Source organism: Peromyscus eremicus, chromosome 1 (assembly GCF_949786415.1).
Source record: "Peromyscus eremicus chromosome 1, PerEre_H2_v1, whole genome shotgun sequence".
Taxonomy (NCBI): domain Eukaryota; kingdom Metazoa; phylum Chordata; class Mammalia; order Rodentia; family Cricetidae; genus Peromyscus; species Peromyscus eremicus.
Genome location: NC_081416.1, coordinates 16,324,324 through 16,350,356, shown reverse-complemented (window position 1 = coordinate 16,350,356; position 26,033 = coordinate 16,324,324). Strand labels below are relative to the sequence as shown.

General features: G+C 44.9%; 1 protein-coding gene across 1 annotated transcript in view; it reads right to left on the bottom strand.

Moving 5' to 3' along the window:
- Armh3 (armadillo like helical domain containing 3) overlaps positions 1-26,033 on the bottom strand; it is a 197,111-nt gene that overhangs the window by 104,996 nt on the left and 66,082 nt on the right. Inside the window, exons 19-20 of the mRNA XM_059257121.1 lie at positions 24,911-24,971; positions 14,489-14,577 (exon numbers count right to left, since the gene is read on the bottom strand). Coding sequence (XP_059113104.1) covers positions 14,489-14,577; positions 24,911-24,971 — 150 coding nt within the window. The remainder of the gene's footprint in view (positions 1-14,488; positions 14,578-24,910; positions 24,972-26,033) is intronic.

Sequence of the window (26,033 nt, the reverse complement as noted above, 5' to 3'; positions counted from 1 at the left end):
CCATCCCCCAAAGGAGACCTTCCTCCCTGCAGCTGCTGCTCCTCAGACAGTCACAGCAAAGGAGAGTAACATGCACACCACGTAGTGTGATAAAAGTGGGCCAGAGGCCGGTCTCCAACTCAGTGTTCTCTGCATCACCAAAACAATGGCTGAGGCAAGTGTAAAGGAACAAAAACCCCTCACCATAAGTGCTGAGTCCAACTTACTGGTTACACTGCTACCACACTTCTCTAGATTCTCACTGGTAATATTCTTTACAGGATGCTCCTGGGCACTGTCAGGCTTTTTTGTCCCCATCTGCACTTGACCCTTGTGCTGGCTGGTTTTATGTCAACTTGACACAACCTAAAGTCATCTAAGAGGAGGAACCTCAATTAAGAAAATGCATCCTTGATGGATCTCTGTCGAGACCGGCCTGGGCTACACAGTGAGTTCTAGGACAGGCTCCAAAGCTACACAGAGAAACCCTGTCTCAAAAAAACAAAAAAAACAAAAAAAAACAAAAAAAACAAAAAAAAAAAAAAAAGGAAAGAAAGAAAATGTGTCCAGCTGGATGGTGGTGGCACACATCTTTAATCTTAGCACTCGGGAGGCAGAGCCAGGCAGATCTCTGTGAGGTCGAGGCCAGCCTAGGCTACAGAGCGAGATCCAGGACAGGCACCAAAACCACACGGAGAAACCCTGTCTCAAAAAAACAAAAAAGAAAAAAAACGTGTCCATAAGATTGAGCTATAGGCAAGTGGTGATGGGAAAGGGCCTGGCCCATTGTGGGTGGGGCCATCTCTGGGCTGATTTTTGAGACAGGGTCTCATGTAGCCCAGAGATTCACTCACTACAAAGAAGAGACTAGCCTTGAATTCCTGATCCTCTTGCCTCCACTTCCCAAGTGCTGGGATTCCAGGTCTACACCATATACTCAGTACAGTGTCTGTGTCTGCCTCCCCGACTCCTTCTTTTGTGTGTGTACAGGTACAATGCACACAGGCATTCATATCTATGTGGAGGTTCATGTGGGTACCAGAAGTCAGCCTTGGGCATGTATTCCTTAGGAGCTGTCCACCTCAATTTTTTGGGACAAGGTCCTTCCCTGGATCTGGAGCTTGTTGATTAGGTAAGGCCAGCTGGTCAGTGGCCTCTGGGACCCTTCTGTCTCTGCCTCCGCAGTGCTGGGATTACAAGCTTGCACCATAACACCCAGCTTCTTACACGGGCGACTCACATATGTACCTCTATTACAGATGTAATTATCAAGTGAAACTGTTGTGTGTACTGATATACTCCTCCTCTATCACAGACGTAGTTATCAAGTGAAACTGTTGCTAATTTACGCGCTCAGAGTTGACTCTCAAAATTATGTCCAATACACACAATATGATAATCGAATAATGGACTGTACAAGAAGCCAGGGTAACCTTCATGCAAAATCAGAACCAAAACAAATAAAAGCTGGGCATAAACAATTAATAACCAAGTTTATTCCTCTGCAATTAAGGCATAGACCTTTGCCCAGAGCTTAGACAGCAGGCCAAGGGAAAGCCTTATGTCAGGGCAGTTTCAAGGGCAATAGAGAATGGGCAATCAGGCTCTCAATGACAGCACACGAGCAGCATAGAGACTGTGCTGGCCGCTCCCAGCTCACCCTCTTCATCGCATTCATTTTTAGAAAACTGCCCTTCATCTACTTGTCCCCTGGATGCCAACTGGGCACATGACCAGCCAAACTGTTCTTAGGATAGCCACAAAAGTAGCAGTGCACGGAAGGAAAAATGAAGATAACCAGAAAAGACAAGGGGGTGATTGTATAAAATTAGTACTGTTAATTAGTCCTATGTCTGTAAGCATTTGCAATCAAGTACAGTACATGTTGTAGCCATTGAGAAGACACAAGGAGCAGAATGTGCTTTTTATTCCTCTGTAGCTTAACCCTTTAATTGATCATGTTGCTCACTGTCAGATAATTTTTTAAAGGAAGCAGGGATGGGGGGGAGTACTAACACAGCCTCGTCCTCCCAAAGGCCTAGCACTTTTGATACCTGCTCTACAAGGTTTCCAAAGAACAACCTTGTTCTACACGAACTCAAATGAGTTAAAAGTCTGGTCCAAGCCACGGGTGGTAGCACATGTCTTTAATCTCAGCACTAGGGAGGCAGAGGTAGGGGGATCTCTGTGAGTTTGAGGCCAGCCTGGTCCATAGAGCAAGTTCTAGGACAGTCAGGGCTACACAGACAGACCCTGTCTCAAAAAATTTTAAAAAAGAAAAAAAAAATGAAAGAAAGAAAAGAAAAAGAAAAAGAAAGAATAACAAAACAAAACCACCAACAGCAGCAACAAGAGAAGTTTGGTCTAATGGGCGAGCAATGGCTGCTCATCTCTCAGAAAGAATGGTGCAGCTTGTTGTAGATAATGTCCTTTTGAATAAGGACAACTTATTGGTAGGTACAACTGATTAAGTATCTGCTGATTTCCAGAAATTCTGTCGCGCACTGCATGCTCTCCACTTGCTGAGAAGCTGGTATTATTGTGCCCATTTTAAAGAAGCACACGTTGAAATTCAGGAAAGTTAATGAATTCCCTGGAGCCATACAGCTCGCTGGAGCTGAGCTGCACTAGCGTCAGCATATCTGGGGAAAGATCTGTGAACCCTTCCCGCTAAGGTCTAGAAATCCGTATTGGCTCCCTCTGTATTTTAATTGAACTAACGTTTGTCTGGGGATACTGCTCAGCTCGTCATGTTCTTGCCTAACACAGACAGAGCCCTGAGTCTGCACCACACAAAGCAAACACGCTAGTGAATGTGTGTGATCCCAGCTCTCAGGAGACAAGGCAGGCGGGGCAGATATTCAAGGTCATCCTCAACTACACTGACAGCTTCAATTGAACCTAGGCTGTGAGAGGCCTTACTTAAAAATGAGAACAACAAAAACACATTTGTTTAAGGGCCAATGTCTATTTTACTATTTAAAAAAAGCCCAGCACTTGTGGTGCATGTCTTTAATCCTACCACTTGGGAGGCAGAGGCAGACGGATCTCTGTGAGTTTGAGGCCAGCCTGGTCTACAAAGTGAGTTCCAGGACAGCTAGGGCTATTTCTCAGAGAAACTCTGCCTCGAAAAACCAATCAATCAATCAATCAATGCATAATAAAATAAATACCAACCTCCTCTTCCTCTTGAGAGGTGGGAAGTGACCTGTGCAAATGGTCCCCTACTCTCTTGATATAGAAAATCGTGGAAAAAAAAATCAAGAGGTTCAGATCAGGGTTGGGGGTTTAGCTCAGTGGTAGAGTGCTTGCCTAGCAAGCACAAGGCCCTGGGTTCGATCCTCAGCTCCAAAAAAAAAAAAAAAAAGAGGCTCAGATCTTTCACTTTAAGAAAATTATGAGGCTGCCCAGGCCGTAAACATATGTTCATCTGAAAAGCCACCATGTATCTGAAAGACATCACTTTAAAGAAGCAATGTATGTCATTGAGGGAAGTGGGTGCTTCTAATACACTCATTTGTTCTTCAGAAAGTTGTTTTCTACAAGAGCCCTTGGAATTTTGGTTTCCGGGCTTTTGTCCAGAAACTGGCACCAACTGCTGCCTCTTCTGACACTGCTGGAGGCAACTCGCTGTCTCATCCCTTGCGTCAGCCTATGTTCCCTTCTAGTGAGTTGTGTGCATCGAATTCCGTAAACAGTGCCACAGCATTGTGCAGAACATACAGTGTGTCCAGGCTCTAGAACACTGAGCCAAGACTAAGTAATGTGGTAATTCCTTAAAGCCCTAGTCAATTCCTGGAGGCAGCAGCAACCAATCTAATATCCAAAAGAGGGTTCAGGACCACCCACCTGAGCATCTTAACACCTTCCACAGGCTCCCATCACTGAACGCAGAGAACAAGGCTCTCTATTTGCTGAGCTGTTCTTGGCTTTCGTGTGCCCTACACAGCGAGGACTTCCCCAGATTTGTTTCTATCCTGCTCTGGATTCAGGGGGAGGGAAAGAAGAGAGCAACAGACTGTGTTGCCATGTAGGAGTAAATGAATAATGGATACAGGAACTTGTTCAGGACTAAAACCTGTGCCCACATGGAGGGCAAACCAGGTGCAAAAAAAAAAAAAACACAAGCCAGCGCAAGGAGACTCAACTGAACGGTAGCTCAGCCACCTGCCTTAGAGGAGGAGAGGGGAGGGGAGGCTTAATTGTAAAATCCAAGCGAATGCCATTTAAATAAAATTAAAAACAGGAAGGAGACAGACTCCAGCCCAGCACAAATAAGTGTTTCCAAAGAAACTGGCCAGATTTGGGGTATGGAGGGTAGGATGTGTCATGTCTTTAATCCCAGCATTTGGGAGGCAGAGGCTGGTGGATCTCCCAGATCAAGGCCAGCCTCGTCTACAGAGTGAGTTCCAGGACAGCAAGAGTTACACGGAAAAACCCTGTCTCAAAAAAAAAAAAAAAAAAAAAAAGTAAAATAAAAAAGGAAGAAACTAGTCAGAGAGAGCTGTCTGTGTGAGATGCTTTTGCATACAATGAAGAGGAAAGATAAAATGGTAAGACAAGACTTAGACCCTACTGAACCCAAATCACAGCCTGTTCATTAGGGAGATGCATAATTTCACAGTGACCAATAGACAGGAAGTATTGGCATCTAACTTGCTTAAGAAAGAAGTCAAGGAAAAGCTAGAAATAGCACTAGTGTAAACAAGCTAAAGCCACCAAATCCTTGGAGGCCCCATAAACTCCAGCCAATTCCAGCGTCCTGGGAGAAAATCACCAATCACCCAGCAACACTGGCAGTGATCAGCAGGCTCACTGTCAATCAACAAAGACAGCTGCAAATACAGCAGCAAAAGAATCAAAAATCCAATGAAATGGCTCTGTGCCTTTGGTTGTGCTCTAAGTGCCGCGGTGAACAGAAAACACAAGTCAGTAGCCTGTGCTGCCTGCAGATTCCACAACCCTCCAGCTGAGCACCAAGTAGAGTCAGAGCCTTCCTTTAAATGGAAGTCACATTTCTCCATGTCCCTGCTGTGAATGTGTGTCTTCTGAAAGGGAAGATAACGTTCTCAGTCACTTCCTATCCCCCATTTACTTGGGTAAGATGCAGCCTTCCCTTACCACCCACCTCCTTCTTCATCATGAAAAGGAACCTTTTAAATTAAACTTCCCAGACTCAGCCTATATGTACATCTAGAACTCTAGCACTAGGGAAGCTGAGGCAAGAGTTGCTTACCAATGGGGGATAGCTGGGCTATATACTGACTCCAGGCAGGCCTGGACCACCTAGCAAAACCCTGTCTCAAAAATAACTAAATCGAGGCTGGAGAGAACACAGCCGTACAGAGCACAAGCTGCTCTTCCAGGGTGAGGTTTCATTCTCAATACCCACAGGGCAGCACACAACCTTCAGTAACTCCTGTCCCAGAGGATCTGATGCCCTCTTCGGGTTCCACCAACAATGCACACACACAGTGTACAAACTCACATGCAGGCAAAACTCTCATAAACATAAGAAAAAGTAAAGAAAAAATGTTAAACCCTTTAAAAATGAAAAAAGGAGAGGGAGAGAAAGCGGGGAGAAGCAGAGGGGAAGAGAAGGTATCTAGAGCCGAGACTTGGGAAATGTAGGATCTCTATTCGGCTACCCATAACTAAGCAGGCTCAGGAACTACCACCTCCAGTTCCTGCTTCTTTTCCCCAACACTGTCTAGCTGAGTGGTACCCAAACTCACTCTATAAAATGTAACAGCCAATGTAACAGACCATGTCCACATTAACCATCTGCTAAGGGACCAAGAACTTTACTCTCTCCCAGACTGCAGGAAGGCCAATATCAGATCTGTCTTGCTCAGGTGTGGAAGGATGACACCTTATCAAGCTGAACTCTGTCTCCCTCTAGAACAAGTAAACTAGTGTAGGCATAGCAACAAAAGCCGCTGCTCTTTCCCCACCCCAGGACCTTGACAAGATGCTGATTGGCATCCTGTAGAAGTTGACCTTCTCTCCATACGAAGAGACTTTCCTGCACAAAGAAAGGAACAAAGAGTAATTTTGGCTCTTTTGGACCTTTTATGTGAAAACCTTTTCCTCCTTTTTTGTTTTCCTTTTCTTTTTTTGAGATAGGGTTTCTCTGCATATCCCTGGCCATCCTGGAAGTCAGTCTGTAGACCAGGCTGGCCTTGAACTCAGAGATCCACTTGCCTCTGTCTCGCAAGTGCTGGGATGGCTTGCTTCCTCTTGACTCCTCTGGACACTGAGCCCCTTGAATTCTGTCCTTCCTGACCGCTGGGATTAAATCATTTTGACAAGCATGCTATATTCTTTCCCACTTGCGTAACCTCTTCAAAACTAAAAGAGGCAATAGCTGTATAAGATGTTACCTTTAGAGGAATCTGGGTAAAAGGTATACTTTTACTATTTTTGCCAACTTCCTATAAGTCTATAATTATATCAAATTACAGTTTAAAAAATAAACTAAACCAAAAGAAGCAGATAATTAAAGCTTCGAAGGTAAGTATCTACACATCAGGAGGGGTTGTCAAACTTCCAAAGCTATACCTACATCGGAATTGCCAGACAATGCTATATATCCAATCAGTTTTTCTCTTAAAGAATCAGTCCTGTGTAACACCCACAATACAGCTTCCAACAGGCTCTCAATTCCTATCCTCAGATTGTCCCTAACCATGAAGGCACAGGTTCTGCCAGTGATGAGAACCAGCTGGATCTGGAAAACGGTGACACTCTCTGGGTGTTCCATGTTTCCCAGCAGGTAGCTAAAAGGTCAGGCCATGTACAATTTCCTTTTGCAAAGCTGAAAATGCTTGGGATGCTATTTAACACAGTGAAGCTGAACAGATTGTTTTGGGGGCTTTGGGATCTTTCTTCCTGCAGGGAGGCAAATGTTGCCTAGTGATCTACATCTGAGCATAGAAGTCGGGAACTCTAAATTCCAACCATGGCTGTTTGGTGTCTGGCTCCATAATCCTTAGTAAGTTACTTAATGCTCTGATCTCCACTCCCTTTCCCAATCTATAGAGACACAAGTAATGAATGGCTTATCATCCTGAGACACGGCATAGTGAAAGGGTAAGAACTGGGATCTACAGACAAATGCTGAAGAGAAAGTGCCAGCATAAATCTGCCTTTAAAGCATGTTTTCAGACTGTGGAAGCCACACATTTAGATGCAAGCTGCTTTCCCACTGCCCCTTCTGCCTACAGTGGAAGTAAAATAAGCTGTCTCCAGGAGGCTCTGTTCAAGTAGCTCCCTTTCCAACAACGGCAAGCTTCTCTTTAAACATTCTGCTTATCCTTTGCTTAATGGCTTAGAAGTCATCAGAGTTTCCCTTTTTACTTGGTTAAAAGTAATCTGTTCATCTGTGGATAAGGAAGAAATACACAAAAAGAGAATACTCTGCATTCCCTTTGCACCTCGATGACTCAAATAAATCAAAGTCAGAGGGCTGATCTTATCCAAAGATACTGAGAGGCATCGCATCAGAAACACTATAGCAATCATGTTACAGAGTTCTATTATTATTGCTGTTGCTTTAAAATAGAAACACGGGCTGGAGAGGTGGCTCAGTGGTTAAGAGCACTGGCTGTTCTTCCAGAGGTCCTGAGTTCAATTCCCAGCAACCACATGGTGGCTCACAACCATCCGTAATGAGATCTGTGCCCTCTTCTGGCCTGCAAGCATGCATGTAGGCAGAACACTGTGTACATAATAAATAAATAAACCTTTTAAAATAGAAACACAACATTGTGCTGAAGTCTACACTGTCATTTGTGAATTTATTTATTTTTATTTATATATTCATTCAAATGTCTTCTAAGTCCCTACTAAAAGCCATGCAGTGTGAGCTGGAGAGCTAGCTCAGTGGTTAAGAATGCTTCTTCCAGAGGACCCAGGTTCAGGTCCGAGAACACACACAGTGGACTACATGAGACTCTAAATAAATAAGTAAATACATAAATAAAAACATAAATTGCCCAAAGTAGCCAGGCATGGTGGCACACGCCTTTAATCCCAGCACTTGGGAGACAGAGCCAAGCGGATCTCTGTGAGTTCGAGGCCAGCCTGATCTACAGAGTGAGTTCCAGGACAGGCTCCAAAGCTATAGAGAAACCCTGTCTCAAAAAAAAAAAAAAAAAAAAAAATGCCCAAAGTACCACAAGGACAAACAGGAAGTTAGAGACAATGAAAAATATTAGCCTCCATAAGCTGGGTGTTGTGGCACATGCTTCTAATCCTAGAACTCAGGAGGCAGAGGCAAACTTCTGTGAGTTTGAGGCCATTCTGGTCAACGTAGCGAGTTCCAGGTCATCCAGTACTACAAAGTGAGGCCCTTTACCCCCCCCCCCAAAAAAAAAGTTCCGAGAGAAAGCGGTGTTACAAGTCCCCATAGGAAGCAGCATGACCAGGAAAACAAGCTTACACAGACACTAGGATACCTGTGGGAAAAGAGTTCATTGGGAAGTTATGGAACCTAAAGTCAGGGCAGTGATTTTTTTTTTCCATATGAGATCATGGCTAAGCCTCACAGGTTGAGGAACTCCTTGAAACTGTATGCAGCATACGTACACGCAAACGGACACTTTCTGAACATGCAGAGCCCTGCTTTCATTTCAGTTTCAAAGATAAAGAACTGTCTCATTAGGAGCTGATCTCCAAAGCTCATTTTCTGTCTTCATCAGAGATGAGTTTCTGAAAAGCTCTTGCTCAGAGACTGGTATTTAAAGGTCAGAAGAGAGTTCCCAAGCTTTCTACATCTTGGGGGGAAATAACGGTTCCTAAAAATAAGGGCAAGCAGACAAACAGGACTTCCTTCTTCCATATTCCTTTGCAATGAGCTCAAACCTCCTCCTGCATACTTAGATACCATGGCAACAGTCACTGTACAAACAGGTGGCAGCAGGGACTGGGTCAGGGCGTGTTTGTGTACAGCAGAAAAGGTACCAACTGGGACTGGCCCCACTAACACAGTAGGCCTTTCCTCTCCAGCATCTACTCTTTTGGGAATTCATTTTAGGAATTTTGGAGACTTCTGGCAATTTTCCCCCTAAACAAAGAACAACCCCAGAAATTAAAAATCAGCACTCAAGGAGTACAGTGACACTGAATGCCCATAACCAAACACAGAAGGCGCCTGAACCCTATCTGAATGTCTTCTATAAGCTCAAGGGTTTCTGACTGCTCAGTTTAACCTTACACGCCTTACACTCTTATTTATAAATAAAATCCATTTATAATTCACAACACATATATGGGCAAGCATTTTCCATTGGTATATTTGCCACGATGAGTTTCACACACCTCCCTCAAATCCATAAATCTAGAAGGCAAAGAGAGAATGAAAACACGGGCATTCCAACATATGAGGGGTAGTGCCAGCCAAGGAGTGGGCGGCTCCAGCACAGCCACACTTGTATTCACTGAACGCAGTATTATACATTACTACGGGCTCTAACTGCACTGGATGGAGCGTCGTATTTTGCAGCTTTCCTTAGCACCTGCCGCTCTTCATCTCACTGTACACTCCATGTATGAACACACAGAACCACAGTTACAGGAGAGCTCACTAGGTCACTACAAGAAAAGGAGGGCTCAGAGGGTAAAGGCGCTTGCCACCAAGCCTGACAACTTGAGTTCTATCCCTGGCCCCACAGTGGAAGGTGATAACTGATTCTAGTAAGTTGTCCTCTTATTGTCACAAGGGTAATGTGCAGCAACAACAAATAAACGAATGTGACTTTTACAAAAGAAAGGAAGCAATCTAGCCTCACTGGCAGAAGCCTCTAAGACAAACGTCCACACCTCAGGAACAAGCAGGCATCCAGGCCTCACTAATGATTCTCCAGCACACCTCCCTTTAACACACCAGGACTGCTGGCCATGAACCAGGATCACAGACCATGAACAGCAAGCACGTGATCACAGAACATGACACAAGTTCTCAAAGACATGAAATCAACTAACCAACACAGAATCAAGAGTGGTTTTTCTTCATAAGTTACTAACCAGACTGGCAAAATGCTAAGAGTCCACCAGCTACAGTGGAATACTCAGGCAATGCCTGCACTTCGGAGGCAGACGCAGACAGTGAGGGGCCAGCCTGACTCCATCTTAAGATTAGAAGCCATCTTTTTACGAGTCAAAATAAGTTCATTCCTATTTTCTGCAAAACTTAATTTAACCAGGTCTTGATCCATTTTCTGGAATTTGGCATGTTCCACAGCCTACATCCTGACCTCCACCCTGATAGAATAAGACGTTCTAACAAATAAGTTTGAGATGTTCGATCAAGTTCCTACATAACCAAAACTTCACCGAACCCTTGGAAATCCTCCAGCCTTACGGTTTTGGAGGGCTATAAGTCCTCCTTCTCCTATGTTCAATGCTGTTCTTTCAAACCCCACTTTAGGGAGACAGCCCTGTCTGACAGAAAATAAAGCTTGCTTAATTACACTAAAAGAATTTGGGTAATGGTTTTTACCCTCCTTCGGAGGGATTAACAGCAGATCTCTGAGTTGAAGGCCAGCCTGGTTTATAGAGCACGTTCCAGGACTACATAGAGAAACCCTGTCTCCAAAAACCAATAAATAAATAAATAAATAAATAAATAAATAAATAAATAAATAAATGAATAATAAATAAAAAGAAAGTGGTGACAAGAAACATGAAATGGACGTTGGAGAACAATCGGTAGCCTGAGAGACGTGAGGAAAACAGGAGGAGGGGGAGAGAGCAGTGTGCAGTGTACAGTGAGATAGACAGTGAGAGGACAGGAGGAGGGAGAGAGAGCAGTGTGCAGTGTACAGTGAGATAGACAGTGAGTGAGAGGACGGGGGGAGGGGGAGGAGAGAGCAGTGTGCAGTGCACAGTGAGATAGACAGTGAGTGAGAGGACAGAGGGAGGGGGAGAGAGAGCAGTGTGCAGTGTACAGTGAGATAGACAGTGAGTGAGAGGACGGGGGGAGGGGGAGGAGAGAGCAGTGTGCAGTGCACAGTGAGATAGACAGTGAGTGAGAGGACAGGGGGAGGGGGAGAGAGAGCAGTGTGCAGTGTACAGTGAGATAGACAGTGAGAGGACGGGGGGGAGAGAGAGCAGTGTGCAGTGCACAGTGAGATAGACAGTGAGTGAGAGGACAGGGGGAGGGGGAGAGAGAGCAGTGTGCAGTGTACAGTGAGATAGACAGTGAGAGGACGGGGGGGAGAGAGAGCAGTGTGCAGTGCACAGTGAGATAGACAGTGAGTGAGAGGACGGGGGGGAAGGAGAGGAGAGAGCAGTGTGCAGTGCACAGTGAGATAGACAGTGAGTGAGAGGACGGGGGGGGAGAGGAGAGAGCAGTGTGCAGTGCACAATGAGATAGACAGTGAGTGAGAGGACGGGGGGAGGGAGAGGAGAGAGCAGTGTGCAGTGCACAGTGAGATAGACAGTGAGTGAGAGGACGGGGGGAGGGGGAGAGAGAGCAATGTGCAGTGCACAGTGAGATAGACAGTGAGTGAGAGGACGGGGGGGGGAGAGAGAGCAGTGTGCAGTGCACAGTGAGATAGACAGTGAGTGAGAGGACGGGGGGGGAGAGAGAGCAGTGTGCAGTGCACAGTGAGATAGACAGTGAGTGAGAGGATGGGGGGAGGGAGAGGAGAGAGCAGTGTGCAGTGCACAGTGAGATAGACAGTGAGTGAGAGGACGGGGGGGAGGAGAGAGCAGTGTGCAGTGCACAGTGAGATAGACAGTGAGTGAGAGGACGGGGAGGGGGAGAGAGAGCAGTGTGCAGTGCACAGTGAGATAGACAGTGAGAGGACGGGGGGGAGAGAGAGCAGTGTGCAGTGTACAGTGAGATAGACAGTGAGTGAGAGGACGGGGAGGGGGAGAGAGAGCAGTGTGCAGTGCACAGTGAGATAGACAGTGAGTGAGAGGACAGGGGGAGGAGAGAGAGCAGTGTGCAGTGCACAGTGAGATAGACAGTGAGTGAGAGGACAGGGGGAGGAGGAGAGAGCAGTGTGCAGTGCACAGTGTGATAGACAGTGAGTGAGAGGAGGGGGGGGAGAGAGAGCAGTGTGCAGTGCACAGTGAGATAGACAGTGAGTGAGAGGACAGGGGGAGGGGGAGAGAGAGCAGTGTGCAGTGCACAGTGAGATAGACAGTGAGTGAGAGGACGGGGGGGGAGAGAGAGCAGTGTGCAGTGCACAGTGAGATAGACAGTGAGTGAGAGGACAGGGGGAGGGGGAGAGAGAGCAGTGTGCAGTGCACAGTGAGATAGACAGTGAGTGAGAGGACGGGGGGGGAGAGAGAGCAGTGTGCAGTGCACAGTGAGATAGACAGTGAGTGAGAGGACGGGGGGAGGGAGAGGAGAGAGCAGTGTGCAGTGCACAGTGAGATAGACAGTGAGTGAGAGGACGGGGGGGGGAGGAGAGAGCAGTGTGCAGTGCACAGTGAGATAGACAGTGAGTGAGAGGAGGGGGGGGGAGATAAGATAGCCAGGCCACAGAGGCCACAGGCCACAGAGGTCAAGAAACTAAAGGAAGAAGAACAAGAAGAACTAGCCGAGAACCAAGAACCAGAGCCGCAGACAGCTGCTATCACAAAACTGCTAACTACTGCATGTAACTCCTCTCAGCTACAGATGCTAAGCACAGGCCTCTGCTCTACAGCCCACAACTGCACCAAATACACACATTTGTGCTGTTTTCCATTTTCTTTTATATGCTAGGCTTTCAGAGCTCTATAATTATATTATTATCTACATAAAATAATAAGAGTCCTTTCTGTTATTAAAAAAGAATTACATTCAGCCAACTTGACAGGTATGGGTGGCACATGCCTATAAGTCTAGCATTTGGGAGGCTGAGGCAGGAAGACTGCCTTGAGTTCAAGGACAGCCTGGGCTACATAGCAAGACCAGTATCAAACAAAATAGTGCACGCGCGTGCGCGCGCACACACACAGACACACACACACACACACAGACACACACACACACACAGACACACACACACACACACACACAATCTAACTAACCCAGTCAGTTCAACCTCTTCCAGTCTCTCGTGACATGCCCTCAATTTCAAACTCTCATAACACCCCTTCTTTCCTAAAACTCCAACTAAACTTGCCACTGTTGCCCCATTAGAGTGGTTCTCTTGCCCTCCCTTACATCATCACACACAGTAACCGCTGAAACCCTTGTTAATCCATTAATTAAAGATCTCTACTTCCCATTATGGAGGACTAAATTTAGAAAGCCGAATTCAGCTGGGAGGAAACCATGTGTCACAACAAGGGAGATGAATTTCATGGACGGGGGCTGGGCTCCTGGCCTGTTTCTTACAAAGACTCTGACACTAACAATCTCTTCTGTTCAGAATACAGAGGAACACCCCATGGGTAGGGCAGCCACTCATCTGTAATCATCTGGAGAAAACTATTATAGCCTCGGGTCACAAAAGCCACAGGACCTATCAGCAAGCAACTGCCTCAGAGAACAGTCTTTGCATTCCCCAAAGCTCCAATTTAGTCACACAAAAGAAAGGGTGGCAGGCTAACAGTAATTGTGCCCTTAGAGAAGAGACACTTCCCACATGCAGGGGGTGGCAGTGACTTTACTGGGTCACCAAATGAATATAAAGACAAAAGTAAACATTGTAATTTTCTGTTTTGTCTCTGGCACAGGGGGAGTGGTGCCATCTACACAGTCTGTAAACAGTAATAACCCAGATGTAACAAAGAACAGGGTTCCCCCCATCTCTCCGCCCCCATCCCCACCCCTCCTAATGCCATCCCCCCACCCCACCCCCGAGATTACTCATCTTGAGGAAACACACAGCCGCTTCCCTACAGTCCATATGCTGCTACCAAATGGAAGTGGGTGAGAATCCAAGTTTGCACTCATTCCTCCTTGCTGCTACACAAGCCAGAATCTTCGAGATTCAAGACATTTTTGGTTGGTTGGTTTTGTTTTTAAGGCTGGCTCTCACTACACAGCACAGGATGGTCTGGAACTCACTATGTATCTCAGGCTGGACTTGAACTCACAGAGATCTACTTGCTTCTCCCTCCAGTGCTGGGATTACAGGTTTGTGACATTATGCCTGGCTAACAAATTATATCCTCTTCTTGGATTTTTTTTCCTTTTCCCTTTTTCTCAGTGCTAGAGATCAAATCCAGAACCTTATGCTTGCTAGGCAAGTACTCTACCAAGCTATGTCTTTAGCCCTAGAACTCAAGAAACCATCCATTGTTTCTAAAGGCTGACCAAAAAAAAAAAAAAAAAAAAAAAAAAGAAGGGCAGAGAATGAGAAGGAACAGGAAAGAAACTGTGGACCACATAGTGTGCTGAAGTCTAGATTCAAACAAGACTGAAACGTTAAAAATAAATAGTGTAAGTGAAAATAGAATCATCCTAACAAACTGCAAGGAAGAAAAGACTAGTCTGAGCGAAGCCTAGGAGTTCATATGAAGCACTGAGGAGGAGGAGAACAATTTCAAGGAGGACCATTACCTGACCAGAGTTCCCGCCAGGTATAGTGTAGGCGAACTCTACACTTCTTCTGGTAACACAGCAGTTTGTGCACGACCTGGACACACCGCCTGCGGGAGAAAGAAAAGCCGATGAGCCTCAGAGCCCAGCACAGCTCACAGTGCTCTCCTTTCGGGGAGGCAGCTTTGCTGGGGCCACTAAGACTGAAGGCAGATATATACACATACCAAAAAAGGACAATCCTGCCAATTTTTTGTCTGTCTGTCTCTCACACACAACTCCACACTCCCCGCACAGACACACAATTTGTGATGTCCATGGGGCTACAACCACTTAGAGGCCTAGAATGGGGCACCACTGCTGCCTCTCCCTGAGTACTCTTCCAGAGAGGAAGATACATCACAACTATTCCAATGACAGCAAGTGCAGAATGTGGCTGGGCGTGGTGGTGAATTCCTGTAGTCTCAGCACTCAAGTGGCTGAGACAACTTGGGCTACACAGGGATATCCTGACTCAAAAGAGGAAAATGGTGGGGTGGGTGGAGCAGCGCAATGGCTCATTGATCAGTAAAGGCACTTGTTGCCAAGTCTGATAACTGAGTTTGATCCCTGCGTCCTACATGGTAGAAGGAGAGAACCAACTTCACATTATGTGCTCACGTGCATGCAGCACAGCCACTGAAGACACACACAGAGAATAAAAAAAGGTTTAAAAAATTGTTTTTCTGAAGGGGCTAGAGACGGCTCTTCCAGAGAACCTGGGTTCAATTCCTAGCACCTACATGGCAGCTCACTACTGTCTGTAACTCCAGTTCCAGGGGACCCAATACCTTCTGGCCTGTCTGGATACCAGGCATGCATGTGGTCCACAAGTGTACATGCAGGCAAGAGCAATCTTAGGAAAGGAATGCACAGAATATAAAAAACATTTAGTCTCTAGCTCAAACTCAATTTTAGAAATTTAACTTGTAACTAACCTAATTTTTATTTACATTTAAAATCAGGGCTAAAGGGATGGGCCCAGCAGGTAACAAGGTTTGCTGTTCTTCCAAAGAGCCTTACTCAGTACCAGCACCCACACAGGGCAGCTTACAGCTGCCCACGACTCCAGCTCCAGGATCGACACCTTCTGGCCTCTAAATACACTCATACACATGATATACACTCATAAATAAAAATAAGTATTTTAAGTTGAGTTAAAAAAAACCTGTTTGGAGGGGCTGGAGAGACGGCTCATCCGTTAAGAGTACTAACTCTTCTAGAGGACCTGGGTTCAATTCTCAGCACCCACATGACAGCTCACAACTGTCTGTAACTCCAAGATCTGACACCCTCACACAGACATACAAGCAGACAAACACCAAAGATAAATTAATTTAAAAAGAAAAAAGAATGCATTTGGAGCTGGGCGGTGGTGGCGCACACCTTTATTCCAGCACTTGGGAGGCAGAGTCAGACGGATCTCTGTGAGGTCGAGGCCAGCCTGGTCTACAGAGCGAGATCCAGGACAGGCACCAAAGCTAAAATCCGTTTGAGGAGAGGGGCTCATGGGGAAGCACTCCTCCCTAAGGATTTATTTGAAGCTGATGAGAGACATTGTCTGCAACAGTACAGCCAATGGTCATGTAAACAGTCCACCCTCCTGTAAACAGTCACCTACCATGCCTGTAAACAACTCCAATGAAACTCTGAACCACTGTGATGGCTAATATTGTCAACAAGATCTAGAATCAGCCTATGAAGGATCAGCTAGATTAGGTTAGCCTGTGGGCATCCCCGTGAAAGACTATCAAGATTAGTTTAATGGAGGTGGGAAGATTTAACAGTGGGCTGCAGCACTCCACAGGCTGAGGTTCCGGAGAAAGGGAGCTGAGCACTGACATTCATCTCTGTTTCCTGACTGTGAATGCACCTGACTGATGAGCCTTGCTGCCATACACCTGGACGGCCTACACTGGAACTGTAAGCCAAATGACCTTAGGTTACTCTGTCAGAGAATTTTGCCACAGCAACAAGACAAGTAACTTGCACAGTCACACATAAGATATGAAATTAGAAGGGGAGAGCTGAGAAGAGGAAGGAGATTAGCAGGAATGGAAGGGGAGAGGGAAGTGGATACGATTGAAATATATTATGTACAAGTATGAAAGTATCATAATGAAACCCATTATCATATATATAACATAGGCTAATAGAAACATCAATTCTGAAGCTAGGCATGGTGACTCATGCCTGTAATCTCAACACTCAAAAGGTGAAGGCAGGAGGGTCATAAAATCAAGGTCATCCTTGGTGACACGGCAAGTTCCAGGCCAGCAAGGGCTAGGTGAGACGGCCTCAAAATATAAATAATGGCACCTGCCTTTAGTCCCAGCACTGGGGGGGGGGGGGGAGGCGCAGAGGCAGGTGGATATCTGTTAAGTTCGAGGCCAGTCTGGTCTACAAAGCGAGTTCCAGGACAGCCAGGGCTGTTACACAAAAAAACTCTTGTCTTGAAAAAAACAAAACAAAACAAAAAAGAGTTCAAGATCATCCTCAGCTACAATAGTAAGTTTGAGGCCAACTTGTGCTACAAAACAAAGCGAAACAAAATACTGCGTTGCTGTGATATGCATAATTGAATAGCTTAGTAACTGGACTACTGACCACTAGTAGCTGCTGAAACATAACTAATTACTTGGTTGGTGCAACTAAGAACTGAATTTATGTGTGCTCCCTGCACTCTAAGGCTGATTTTTTGTTTTCATTTGTGTGTGTGTGTGTGTGTGTGTGTGTGTGTGTGTGTGTGTGTGTGTGTGTGTATGTGTGTGCGTATGTGTGTGTGTGTGTGTGTGTGTGTGTGTGTGTGTGTGTGTTGGGTTTTGTTGTTGATATTTTTTGGTTTTTGAGACAGGGTTTCTCTGTGTAGTTTTGGTGTCTGTCCTGGAACTCGCTCTGTATCCCAGGCTGGCCTCAAACTCACAGAGATCCGCCTGCCTCCATCTCCTGAGTGCTGGGATTAAAGGCGTGCACCACCACTGCCTGGCTTCATTTCCATATTTTTTTTTTTTTTTTTTTTTAGAAATGGTGACATAATCTCATCCGATGGAGCTGCCATCTCCTGCAGTGTGACCTTGGTCACAGTGGCTGTGCTTTAAACTACTAGCAGCTGGGGGTGGGTGATTCCTGGGGGATTCTGTTCCACTGGACAATGGCAGTTGCTGTGGTTAAAGGTAGCTTTAACTAAATCTCTTTCATTCTAATAAAACTCAAGATTCAAAGGCCAGGGTGAAAACCTGCTATCTCAGAGTTAGAGTAGCAACTGGCTAAACGTGCTCTCTTTCCCGCCATCCCGGAAGCTTCTCTCTCCTTTCACACCGCCTCAACTAAAAAACCCACAGGAAGCTCCTCCCTGCTACTTCCTGTCAACTAGTTGCTAAGCCCGTCTCTCTGAACTGAGGTTAATTTTATTTAATTAATGCAAATGAAACACATCTTTGCCTAGTTAAACAAATATCCCACAACAATCTGCTAAATGATAGCCTCATCTGAGCCATGATTTGCCTTAGCCAATCTATAAAAGCTTCTATCAATATCTCCATAAAACTGAGTGATTAGGTCCCAGCTGGGAATGCTGCTGCAGCTAACAAGGATGGCTGAATGCCGCCTGTATGTGACCACGCGCACACACACCGTGGTCAGGACTGTATGCCAGTGCCTCCCACATGGGCTGAACCTGGACAAACACACACCTTCGCTGCTGCGGACACTCCAGAGCAGTGCTGAGATACTTCCTTCCTACAGCCCCAGTCTGTGCCCCTTACTTGAAGGCTATAAAACAACACTCCAGAAAGGCTCTCTTGCTGTTTCAGTCACCTAACAGGTACGCTGTTAGCCTTGTGCTCACAATGACTCAGATTTTACCAAGCATAATGATAATTTTAAAAAGTGGCATATGCCAAGGAGGGTAAAACACTTTTTTTCTTTTATTTAACTTTATTTTATGTGCATTGGTGTGAAGATATCAGATCCCCTGCAACTGGAGTTACAGACAGTTGTCAGCTGCCATGTGGGTGATGGGAATTGAACCCGGGTCCTTTGGAAAAACAAGCAGTGCTCTTAACTGCTGAGCCATCTCTCCAGCCCTGGTAAAACACTTATGATCCCAGCACTCAGGAAGCTGAGGCAGGAGGCTGGACAGTTTGAGGCTAGCCTGGGTTACATTGCAAGACTGTATAAAAAAGAAAAGAAAAAAAATTTAACAATTGTTACATCCTTAAAAATACATACTGGCAGAAGATTCCAAATTGACTACTTCTTGGAGTATTTCTCCCATGCACATAGTGGTTTCCTAGTCTAAGAAAAGCCAGCCCTGCCTTCTCTAACTTCTCCTAACTTTCCTTTTCTCCTGCATCGTTTGTGGAATCAGTCTCAAAAAAGAAGGAGAGTGGGCTTAAGTCTTCCACAGAAGAGTGAGTTAGGAAGATTTATTTTCCTGAATTCATTTCTCCTCAGTCTCAAACCCTGTGGTAACAACAGGGATGGCAACAGGAAGCGAGAAGAGCAGGAGCAGAAATGAACATTACACTTGGGGCTTTCTTCTACTGTTACAGCAAGACTTCTCTCCCCTGGGAGAGCACCTTCCCTGTCACTGCCATCCCTACAGCATGCAGACACAAGGAAGAAATGTCTCACTGCTGGTCCAGGCTCTGACTCTGGCTGCTAAATCTTTCTGTACTCCACCATGGGGATTATAAACTTATCTGAAAGGGAGGAATTCATTTGGCTTTCAACCCCTCTTTGTGCTGCTGAGAGGCTGTACATAATGAGAAGTGAGAGCACAACCTGGCCTGCCGCCCAGCTGGGAGCAGACAAGTTCACCTAAAAAGGACGAGATGCTCCAAATACCAAAACTGAGGAAGGAAATGGAAGCGGGGGAGGGGAAGCGGGAACACATCCGGGATACAGGCTTGGAGACAGTGAATTCAGACTGAGGGTAGAAGCTTCTGCCTAACCTTCTTCTCTTCATTTTCAGCATCTTCCATAACCTCAGAACGGTCAACCAGGGAGCAGGTGGAGAAGAAAGCAATACAGAAACGTTCTGGGATAAAGTTAGGAACTGGAGGTGAGGTTTGGGGAGTACAGAACATGCACATAAGCTGGTAGCGGGTTCAGGTGGACAGATGAACACTGTAACATATACTCCTATGCAGCTCTTCCCAGCTGAACTAGTCAAGCTGACCCCATCTGATCCTCTTTCCTACTCATCCACATAGAGAAAACTCCTCAGGTTTCTTTATGGATTAGGTCAACCATGAGATCAGAAGAAATGAGTATGAATCTTGCTTATGTAACTCATTAGCCATGCAACTGTGATACTGTTTAAAACATGATTCGTGGCAATCCTAGCCTCCTAGAACTCACATCCTCTGTCTCAGATGAAATAATTTACAAGGAAATTTGTTCCTTGGAAAGTCCAGTATCAAGGTGCTGGCACCTAGGAAGGGAGACTCTTCAACACATCATTCATCGTGGAAGACAGAAGAAATAAGGACAAGAAGCTTGCACACAGTTGTGCACAAACATACACGAGGGGCTGAAGGCCAGGAGGAAGGGAGGAAGCGAAGGTGCACGTGAGCTCACAACCTCTAGTCCTTTTTCAGTTGACACTGATCCACTCAGGAGAGAGGCGCTCTCACTATCTAGATACCTCTCATTAGGCCACATCCCAATCCTGCTGCACTGGAGTTTCCAAACATGACTTACAAGTAACAATCAAACACAGCACTCGTGAATAATTCCCCCCACATTATAACCATGTGACCAAAAGAAATGCAGAATACGGGCTGGAGAGATGGCTCAGAGGTTAAGAACACTGGCTGTTCTTTCAGAGGTCCTGAGTTCAATTCCCAGCAACCACATGGTGGCTCACAACCATCCGTAATGAGATCTGGTGCCCTCTTCTGGCCTGCAGGGATACATGCAAACAGAATAAATAAATAAATAAATCTTAAAAAAAAGAGATATTAAAAAAAAAAAAAAAAAGAAATGCAGAATACTTGGTGTTCGATTACAACAGAGGCTGCCTCTTCCATCTAGAGCTCTACACTCCTTTCTGTGTTGGATTACTCACTTTGAAGAACGCTAACTGCCATATCCACCAACCTATAAAGAGATCCAGGTGAAGAACTGCGGCTGGGGCCAGCAAGATGGCTCGGATGGTAAAGGTGCCTGCCACCAAGCCCGAGGACCAAGTTTGATCCCTCAGGACCCACATGGCAGAAGGAAAGAACTGAGTGTTGCAAACTGTCCTCTGACCTACACACACACACACACACACACACACACACACACACACACACATCTAGAAAACACCTAAGCAAGACTTACCAATAACTATTAAGTGAGCATGGAAGCAAGCTCTCCAGCCCAGGAAGAACTTCACTGGCCTTCAGCCCCAACTAACACTTTTTCCACAGCCTTCTGAGGCAAATTGACACATTTAGGCTGTACACAAGTTTCAGGCCAGGGCAAGCGATGTAGTTCAGCTGGTAGAGTGCTTGCCTATATGCACAAAGACCTGAGTTCATGCCTAGCAGCACATAAAACTAAGCCTGGAAAGCATACGCTTGCAATCCTACATTCAGTAAATAGAAGCTAAAGGATCAGAAGCTCAAGGTCATCCTTAGCTTCACAGCAAATGCCAGCCTGGGATACATGAGAATCAGTCTAAAATAAATAAATTGTAGATCCAGGAGAAGTCTTACACTAAAAATACCCATTTGAACTTCTCATAGATTGCTAAACCACAGAAGCTGTGAAATTATGAATATTCATCTTAAAGTACTAGGTTCTGGAGTACTTTGGTACACTAATAGATAACACATTTATAAAGGACAGTGGCAGCCCAAGATTTACAGTAAGAAAGTTAGGAACCAGGTCTGGCGAGGCACGCCTTTAATCCCAGAACTCGGAAGGCAAAGGCAGGTGGATCTCTGCATTTGAGGTTAGCCTGGTCTACACAGGGAGTTCCAGGACACCCTGGGCTACACAAAGAAACCCTTTTTCAAAAAAAAAAAAAAAAAGAAAAATGTTTTGGTCTAGCATGATGGAGCACACTTGTAATCGCAGTACTTGGGAGACAGAAGCAGAAGGATAAGAAGTTAAAGTCATTCTTACTGACATGGGGTTCAAGGCCATCCTAGCTACATGAGACCCATCTTAAAAACAAAATGGGGGAAAAAAACTGGATTCATGTGTAAAAGATAGTCTAAGAATAACCCTGAGAAAAGCACCTAATCAACTTAGCCTCAGTCCTTAGCTATAAAACGAGAAACTAAAACTACAGTGATTTATAATAGAAAAGTAAATAGTACATATTTATATAACACACATACTACAGTGATTTATAATACAATACGTAAATGGTACATTAATATAACACACACACACAAAGAGTTTTTTGTTTTTCAGACAGGTTTTCTCTGTTTAGCTCTGGCTGTTATGGAATTCACTCTGTAGACCAGGCTGTCCTTGAACTCAGAGATCTGCCTGCCTCTACTTCCTGAAGTGCTGGGATTTAAGGTGTACACCACCATGCCCTGGCTAAATAGCATATTTTAAAATTAGGAAATACCTAGGAGTGGTGATGCACATCTGTTATCCCAGTACTTAAAAGCTGAAGCAGGAGGATCATAGTTTGAGGTTAGCCTGGTTTGCATAGCTAAGGTCTCAAAACAACAGCCCAAATTAGGTAGGGGCTGGAGAGATGGCTCAGAGGATAAAGGCACTTGCCACCAAGCCTAACAACTGAGTTCAGCCGGGCGGTGGTGGCGCACGCCTTTAATCCCAGCACTCGGAAGGCAGAGCCAGGTGGATCTCTGTGAGTTCAAGGCCAGCCTGGGCTACCAAGTGAGTTCCAGGAAAAGGCGCAAAGCTACACAGAGAAACCCTGTCTCGAAAAAACAAAAAACCAAACAAACAAACAACTGAGTTCAATCCCAGGGCACTCCATGGTGGAAGGAGCCAACAAACTCTGTCAATTTGTCCTCTGTCCTGATGAAGCACATGTACGTACACACACACACACACACACATACACACACACACACACACACAAAGATCATGCACATAAAGAATAATAATAAATAGAACTGGGTGTGGTGGCCCATGCCTTAAATCCTAGCACTTCGTGGCAGGGGTAGGCAGATCTCTGTGAGTTCAAAGCCAGCCTGGTCTACAAAGTGAGTTCCAGGACAGCCAGAGCAATGTAGTAAAATTCTGTCTCAGGAAAACAAAAACAATAATAATAATAAATAAAATTCAAAAACAAATGAAGGAAGAAAGAAAAGAAAGTAACAAGCCAGAAAGTTTATAACAAAAACATTTCTAATCCCTAAGGGTACTGCTTTCCAAAGGCTCTATCTAAAATAAGCAGAAATTCATCTGCTAAGTAGTATGAAAAGTAGCTTCATTGGTCTTTGAATTAAAGTCTAGCATCAGACTTCTAAGCACCCAAAAAGTATGGCAAACTATAACTTATTAATCCAAAAGTAAAATTTATATTATTACACTAGACCTAGGAAACCAAGCATATACAATTTGTAAGCAATCTGAAAAGCTGGTGGTCTGGTCTGTATAAAGTTCTGTACATATCTATTTGTAGAATGTTATTTTAAGGTTATTATTTTTATTTGTTTAACGCTGTGAAGGTGTGTTACTGTGCCTGTCTAAAACACCTGATGATATAATAAAGAGATGAACAGCCAATAGTGAGGCAGGAGAGATAAATAGGTGGGGCTGGAAGGCAGAGATAATATATAGAAGGAGAAATCTGGAAAAATAAGTAGCCAGAGAAGGAGGAGGACTCCAGGGACCAGCCACCTAGCTACACAGCCAGCCACAGAGTAAGAGTAAGATTTACAGAAGTAAGAGAATGGAAAAAGCTCAGAGGCAAAAGATAGATGGGATAATTTAAGTAAAAGAAAGCTGGCAAACAACAAGCCAAGCTAAGGCTGGACATTTATAAGTAAGAATAAGCCTCCATGTGTGATTTATTTGGGAGCTGGGTGGCAGGCTCCCCAAAAGAGCCAAAACAAGCAACATATCTACACCCCTGACACTGGGATAAAGTATGCATACCAACTGCATGTTCAGAAGGAAAAAGGAAGGTATTAATTCTGTTGTCAGACTTAACTTGAGCTCTGTGTGTGTGTGTGCGCACGCGCACACGCATACAAGATCTCAAATGACTCAGCTTTACCTCAAAATGCTATGTACCTAAGAATGACCTTGAACTTCTAATCCTTCTGCCTCCACCCCTCAAGCGCAAGGATTACAGGCCTGCACCAATATGCCTGTCCTGAGCTGCTTCTAAAGGAAAAAGAATAGACACACCTGGAGTGACATCAATGTGTCACAGCTGTTCAAAAGTGTCAAAACAAAGACTGCAAAAGCAGCAGGGGAAACGGGAAATTAAATGGCTTACCTAAACCTCATGAAAATATGATGACTTTCAGGAGTGTCTCATGCCCTCAAGTAAACAACTGCGATGGATAGTCAGATCTCCTTAGTTCAGCCTGGCCCCTGGAGACAGAATCTGCTCCCTAGTAGGGATCTAGGTTATCAAGACAATGTGTGCTAAGAACAGATCAAAAGGTCTCTCCTGACCTCTAGCTACCCTCTAAATACTAGTGACCGCTTTGGTGCTCGCACAGAGAAAATGACATGGCATGCCAGTTCCATGTATCTTCCGAATGTGACAGTCTCTTGTGATCTGCTTCAAGTCATCTATCCACATCTCCACACAGTGAGCTTAAAAGTGATAATGAAGCCAGGCAGTGGTGGAGCACACCTTTGACCCTAGCACTCAGGAGGCAGAAGCAGGTGAATCACTGTGAGTTTGAGTCTAGCCTGGTCTACAGAGAGAGTTCCAGGACAATCAGAGCTACACAGAGAAACCGTCTCTCAAAAAAACAAAAAACAAACAAAAAAAAAAAAATTAAAGTGATAATAAAGAGATATGCAGAACCCAAATTATAGTTTTTACTTTTCCCCTTCTAAAAAGACTAACACAATGGTTCTTGGTATTTCTTCACACACAACAGTTTCCTTCCTTTCCTTTTTTAAAGACTTAGTTTTCTTTCTTAAAGGATTTGTTTAATTTTCAATCACATGTATGTGTGTGGGTATATACACATGACTACGGGTTCCCAGAGAGGCTGGAGGTGTCAGAAAGCCTGGAAATAGAGTTATAGGCTATTATGAGCTGCACCACATGGATGCTGGGAATTGAACTCGGGTCCTATGGAACCGAATGGCATATGGAAGGGCAGTTTGCACTCTTAACCACTGAGCCATCTCTCAGACCAATGTGTTTTTCTTGAAGTCAAACAGACCGTAAATTTTCTATCACTTGGCTCTTCACAGTGAGTCTGCACATATAAAATGAACCACGGCACTTACACATACAGATCCATAGGGAACTCCTTCATCATGTGTGTTACAATGAACTCCACCATCAGGTCTAAAAGGGGAATGGAGAAAAATGGCATCAGGCACAACGAAACTCGCTCCGTACCTCTGAATTGGGGGGAAAGGTTTCTCAAAGCTGTGAGTGCCTTGTACTCACAATAAATGGCATCCCCCACCTTCACACTAAGTGACATCCCCTGCCAACATCTATCTGCATGAATCCAATTTATTTGCTATGCCATCTTTTTAACACTTGCCATTTGGAAATTACAAGTAAAATGCTTCACACACTAAGTTTCAGCAAATGGTTCACTCTCTTGTAAGTTAACAAACTAAACATCTCACTCTCCTGTTTCTAGAAGGACCTGCCAATAACTTTAGATACAAGGGAAACTTCATTATTCACATATCTCACACCATAGCACAAATACAAAATGCTGGAGGGAAATCTGAGACTAGAGCAGTGAGGCAAGCACAGAGGGAAGTGTGGAACTCATCCACACACGCAGAGACACAGGCTAGCCCAGCTCACTGTCACCCTGTTTGACAGAAATTGACTGAAATGGTCTGTGGGGCTCTTGGTCAACAGAGCTTATTATATAGTCTTAATTACTGTTTCTAAATCAGGAACTGACGTTGAACAGCCAAGTGAAAATGAGATGAAGACTTCTACCAATTCCTCTAAGGAAAATGCATATTTGGGGGCAGACAGAAGGACCCGGAATGCAGCCCCTATCTACCAGCTCTCAGCCCCATCTCAACTACATTTACTCAAGGGAAGTTTTCCATGTCTGAACCTCAAATTTAAACCTTCTGACCTTTTGACACATCAATGCAGACCAAGAAAGAGAAGCAAGGATTTGAAATGCAGCTGGAGCAATGGCTCAGCAGTTAAGAGCACTGGCTGCTCTTCCAGAGGTCCTGAGTTCATTTCCCAGCAACCACATGGTGGCTCACAACCACCCGTAATAAGGTCTGGTGCCCTCTTCTGGCCTGCAGGGATACATGCAGGCAGAACACTGTATACATAATAAATACACAAATGTAAAAAGAATTTGAAATCTTGGTGACAAGCTGTCATACTCAGTTTCCTCCCAGGAGAGATTTTTTTTTT